This window comes from Carica papaya, chromosome 2 (assembly GCF_054855325.1).
Source record: "Carica papaya isolate Zhongbai chromosome 2, ASM5485532v1, whole genome shotgun sequence".
Lineage (NCBI taxonomy): Eukaryota > Viridiplantae > Streptophyta > Magnoliopsida > Brassicales > Caricaceae > Carica > Carica papaya.
Window position 1 is genome coordinate 30,476,934 of NC_142310.1, and position 5,592 is coordinate 30,482,525.

The 5,592-nt window shown below is 32.0% G+C and overlaps 1 protein-coding gene across 3 annotated transcripts; it reads right to left on the reverse strand.

Annotated features, from left to right (window-relative positions):
* Positions 1–1,163: 1,163 nt before the first annotated feature.
* LOC110823848 (zinc finger protein 7-like) lies at positions 1,164–4,645 on the reverse strand. 3 transcript variants are annotated; one of them, XM_022054339.2, is made up of 3 exons: positions 4,307–4,643; positions 4,088–4,134; positions 1,164–2,224 (listed from the first exon to the last, which is right to left on the reverse strand). In XM_022054339.2, the coding sequence occupies exon 3, from the start codon at positions 2,185–2,187 to the stop codon at positions 1,426–1,428; it is 762 nt and encodes a 253-aa protein (XP_021910031.1). In that variant the 5' UTR covers positions 2,188–2,224; positions 4,088–4,134; positions 4,307–4,643; the 3' UTR covers positions 1,164–1,425. The 3 variants fall into 3 exon arrangements, with proteins under 3 accessions (XP_021910031.1, XP_021910030.1, XP_021910032.1); XM_022054338.2 differs by having other exon boundaries at positions 4,088–4,203; positions 4,307–4,642; XM_022054340.2 differs by lacking the exon at positions 4,088–4,134 and having other exon boundaries at positions 4,307–4,645.
* Between the last annotated feature and the right edge of the window lie 947 nt (positions 4,646–5,592).

Below are 5,592 nucleotides of genomic sequence, written 5' to 3' on the forward strand. Positions count from 1 at the left end.
CTTATTTGATTGGGAACTTATTAGAGACACTATAAATTAACAACGAACACACTTAAGAGTAAGAAGGATTCGAGAGTAAGTGTTGTGCTGTTATTTTAATGGACATAAAGACAATAAAGAGTTTGGGTATTTATGTGAAAGGCTAATGCATCTTGTGGTGGTTATTTGATTGTGGTTTTGCTTATTTTTGTGTCTTTTTTTTTGGTCTTTGGTATGGACCCAAAAACTAGAAAAGATCTTACAAGTAAAAAGATGGTAGAAGAGACAAAGAGGATGATAAAAAGGTGGGGCTGCTGCAAAGAAACAGGTTTAAATAAGAACTCTTGAACTAAGAAGTACCATTCTCGAGAGACAACCCTCGTTTGATTTTTTTTTTTCCTTTTTCTAAAAACACCAAACTTATAATTTAAAAAAAATAAATAAAAGTTAATAATTATTTAATGTTTAAGAATAATTGAATTTTTATTAATAAATTATAAAAACAACATTTAAATTAAAAGACGAGAGAGCCGACCGCCGCATCGCGTTTCATCAATTTCCCACGCAATCCTTGCTGTTTAATTTAATTATTATTATTATTGCAAATTTTACGTTTTAGATTTGTTTTAAATTCCATTGATTTATTGTCGCTAAGATGTAAAATTTTCTTCTGTTCAATTAGCACGTGAATATTAAATTGGTTGGTCAGATGCATTAGAAAGTCAACCCTGACAGACTGTTTTGTCGGTCGCTTCTGTCTTTTTATGCATCTCGTGTTTCGTTTCTTTGTTTCTTTCTGTTCTTCGTGGGCAAATTAAATTTAATTAATTAAACAAATTGCATAAAGATTAAATAATAAAATAATCAAATATTTGATATTTAATGTAATATATGTACAATTCCTTTTTTTTTTTTTTTTTTGAGAATAATTTTCATTTATTAGGGACCCGTAAGGCTGGGCTAGACCACGACCATGCAACAACCCAGAGGACAAGCCTTGTTTGGGTTTCACTTGACCCGACCCGACCCATTAACAGGTGTTATTATGGTCGGAACTTAGACATGCTTCAATTTCAGTTACCTTTAAAGGAAATGTTTTGGTAGCAGACTATCTCCAACCAAACCAATTCATAGTTCCTATGTTTGATCCAGAAACATTTGTCCACAAAAAAAAAAAAATCATGTTATACCCAAAAAAGAGAAAAGCTCTTCCAATTCAGTTGATATGATTCCAGATCCAGTGTTTGGCTTGATTGCAAACAGGAAAAACAAATTGCATATTGCAGCAACCGGCTTCACTGCCTGAAATTGACTTGTGCAGTAAGCAAATCACAAGAATAAGGAAACAAAGTTATAGAATATTGGAAATTTTAAGTTATATAGCCGCTGTACACTGTAATGAATACCGATGTCTACTTGGAGCTGCCAACCAACCAAGAATAGATATTAAAGTTTTAAAGTAAGATCAGGACAAGTATCTGTTCTTGGTGATGTTGGTGTTGCAGCAACGACATTATTGTTTGAGTTTTGAGCCAAATTTGAATCTGAATTTAGGCCAATTCCTTCGTTAACCTGTCGAAAACTCCCAGGCCAGAACAAGTCCACATCTTCATCTTCCATGAATATTGGCATACCAAAATGCCCATCCTGATGAAACCTTGCTACTCCTCTAGTTTCAACTGGTCTCTGTGATGGTATGATGCCTTGATGCATTGCAGAGTGAGCTTCGATACCCAGTGATCGAAACGCAGAACCATGAAGTGGCAATGATGCCAAACTAGTATACCTGTCCGAGAAAATTCCCATCCGCATTGCACGTTTTGCCATTGTCCTCTCCCTTTTATGAGCGTTTTGGTGTCCACCTAATGCCTGCGAGCTATAGAATTTTCGCCTGCAGTAATTGCACGAAAATATCCTTGAAATTCTTGTTTCAGATTGAGGAGCTGCTGCTGCTGCTGCTGCTTCATAGGTAGCCTCACCTGTAACCTTCAATTCTGCTTGATCACTAGCATTGAAACTTAGAGTCAAGTCTAGCGAAAGGGAACCTGGATCGGATTGGAGCTTTATGACATTCGTGAGACACGAAGATGTTGTGGCACTGTCCTTAGAAGGATCAGGAGATGCTTCTGGCACTGAAAGGTTTGAAGCTACTTGGCTGCTAATTTCTGAATCGTTTTCGGATTCCAAATTGGAGTTTGGTGTTATCATGTTTCTGTCCCAGAAAATTCACAATGCAGTTCTTCACCTGCATGGATTATTACATAGATTATGTATTGCAACAAAGTGAAAAAGGTTAGGTATTCATATTTCTTGATGTTTTAATTTCCGTTAGATATAACAGGCAGATAAAACATATTTAGGCACCTTGCAAAATGCAAATATATCTGCCTTTGCAATACAGCTGCTACTTCTTGATTCCGCATAAATATAGATTTTTTTTTTTCCAAATTTTCTTTAGTTTCTGAATATGACAAGTATATTTTCTTGGAAGAATTACAAATTCCGGTTAATTTTCCAGAAAAACCAGAAGAATATAATAGACTATCCATAATTTTTACCATAACTTGATAAGACTTCTCCAGATCACACTATAGAAAACAATTATCTGAAAATAGGATTTCGCTTAAGACTGTGAAGAAACAATATCTGACTCTTGTATATGAATAAAGTATCTAGTTTTAACATAAATAAGAAAATAATCAAATTAAATATGTAAATTTAAACAAATCAATCACAATGTTATATTGACATTATCAGTTTGTTTTACTGGTATTATTAAATTTACGTTTATAATCACGATTGAAAAGCAGAGGATAATATTTTCAAGATTTCTAAAGAAAAGCTCATTTACAATCTGGAGACCCAAGGGGCATATGCGTGTGTGTAAGTGTAACAATGTTTTTTGATTTCACAAGATTAAATATCAGTAACTACGAAATATTTTTCGTACGGTACGAGCTATAAGTATGTACATAATTACACTTATAGCCATTTTTTCAAAACTAAAACAAAATGCTGGCAACAAATTGAGGTAATCAACAAACAAAATGACACCCACAAGTAGGAGAGCGATGTAAGGGAAAAGTAAACAAATACAATTTGGTCCCTTTGCTCTTTTTGAGCAAGATGCTGAATACATCCATCCCACAATGTATTCGAAATATTCTTTGGCCAAATACAAAATGGCAAATCATATATGCTTTTTAAGGCCCAGTTCATGTCAACATTGAATCTGGGTATTAAAATTGTTACTCAAATCTAGATTATTCTGCCCTGCATACCCATTTTTGCATATGTAAAGTACTTTGTTGTTAAGAATCTGACTTTTTATATGCAGTAATTGAATATTCATCTTTAATTTCTCTACTGCTATAAACCTCTAACTTACTCTCCTTGACCAAAAATAAGTTTCTCAATCTACCAAGCTTACCTTATCAAACAATGAAGAAGTGAAAAATAACAAGACTGAATTGACACACGAAACACACAACTCACAACTCAAGCTTTTACCTTTATAAAAAGGAATACGAAAAAGGGATAGACATACCTGCTACTACGTAGACAAGAAATACTGGTTACTCCGAGTAGTATTCAAGAGAAGTATTAGAAACCTTCTATCATTCCCTTTTATTAACCACGTGAGAGTAATTATGTAACATTTATTGCATCAAATTTTGGCATAACTTCAACAATAAAAATGCTAATTTTAAGTACCACCCACTTATCTATTTCAAGTTTCAACACTTGCTTTATTTTTTTCCCTCTATGAGTGCATAATATAGTTCAATTTCAGCAAAATTTCAAAATCAGATTTATCAAAAATTTAGCGTAACAAAATCTGAAAACCCCCTTCCCCCTCTTCCCCAACATCATCGAACATTAAAAATACCAACTGAGGAGAAACAAAGAGCTATGACAAGCAATCATTCAGCACAACAAAAATCAAGACAAATCACAAGTTATGGGATCTGGGAAACATTCAAACGACAAGAAGAAAAAGCAAGAGAAAACTGGAGCATAAACAGATTTAATAAAAAAAGTTAACAAGCAGAAGAATGAAATCTATAGAGTCTATGATATAGGGGGGTGGTGGTGAGAGTTGGCTTACATGTAGTGGTAAACTGAGACTGCAGCCTTTGGTTATGTGATGTGTTGCTGCAACCAAGAAGAGTACTGGGTATAATGAAAGGCTGGCTAAGACAAGACAGTAATGAAGTGGGTTTCCTAGTTTTTACCACAAATGGATTATGGGTGAGATCAAAAGAAAGAAAAAGAGAGACAGAGAATAAATTTGAGATAAGATAACTAAGAGAGAGAGAGTGCGTACCATTATGGGAAAGCAGAAGTTGGAGAGATGGGTTTGCTGGAGCAAAGTCAGAGAAAGCCAGGGGCAAAAAAATTAATTAGAGAAAAGAGAACAGATAAAAACACATCTTTTGTTGAACTTTGGGCTCTTCCAGTTTTCTTTCAACAGCTATACATCAATGGAAGGAGAGAGACAGAGAGAAAGAGAAGAATACAGAGAAAGAGAGAGCAAGTACAGATACAGACAGGGAAAAGGTGGAGATTTTACTGTTGAAGTCCCACCAAAAATAAAAATAAAAATTAAAAAAAAAAAAAGAAAAGGAAGAAGATACTTGAAAATGTTTGTGTTTAGCGTCCCATTCTCAATTCTTTCTACTTTAGAAAAAGTGGGTTTTGTGGTCAGATTCTTTTCCAAGCATTTCCATTTCCATTATTATTATTATTTTTTTTTTGTGTTCTGGGAAAATTTTAAATCAAGTTGATTGATGTAAGAAAGTGTTTGGCCCAATAGATGACGTAAAGGAAGTCATTTTTATTTTGATAAAATATTATATTAATTTGTGTATTATTATAAATTCATTCATGCATTATTTTTTTTGGAATAATTTTAATATTATATTTTTAATTTAATTTTAGTCCATCACACCAACACTTGTTAGTTAAAAGTATTTTTATATTAGATATGTATTATATTAATATTATCATTAAATGTCATATGTATACGCTGATATATGATATTTCACGGAAAATAATAATAATAATAATATTTTAATAAAAAGTTTAAAACGAAAAAAAAAATATTTCACCTGCAGACAATAATTAAATAATAATAAAAAATATTTTTAAATTTTACTAAAAATATAAAACATTAATTTTTATCCACATTAAATATTATTAACATTTGATATAAATATTAAAGAGGACACAACCATTGTAATCTAGTCATCCAATTACGGAAATAATTGGAGTTTGGTGATCAATTATTGCAGAAGAGAAAAGTAAAGTAAAAAAATTTACTTATTATCCTTATATTATATTAAAAGTTAAATCAACCATACTCAAGTTTTTTAAAGTTTTTGTATAATTAATTAATGGTGTTCACATTGTAAAAAAAATAAAATAATCTTTTATTATTTTACAATTATATATATATTCTCTGTATCTCAGAACATTTCTATCCAAGTTGTTGTGTTTTCTTGTAAAGACTACAGAAATGCTGTCTCAAATAACAATATGCATGTACATAAATTAAGACATCATTAGTCAATTACGATCATATACTAATCATGGTAATACCTATGGGGCGAT

Bases quoted from the DNA above. Each gene is read 5' to 3' on its own strand.
- LOC110823848 (XM_022054340.2), bottom strand. From the start codon at position 2,187: ATGATAACACCAAACTCCAATTTGGAATCCGAAAACGATTCAGAAATT.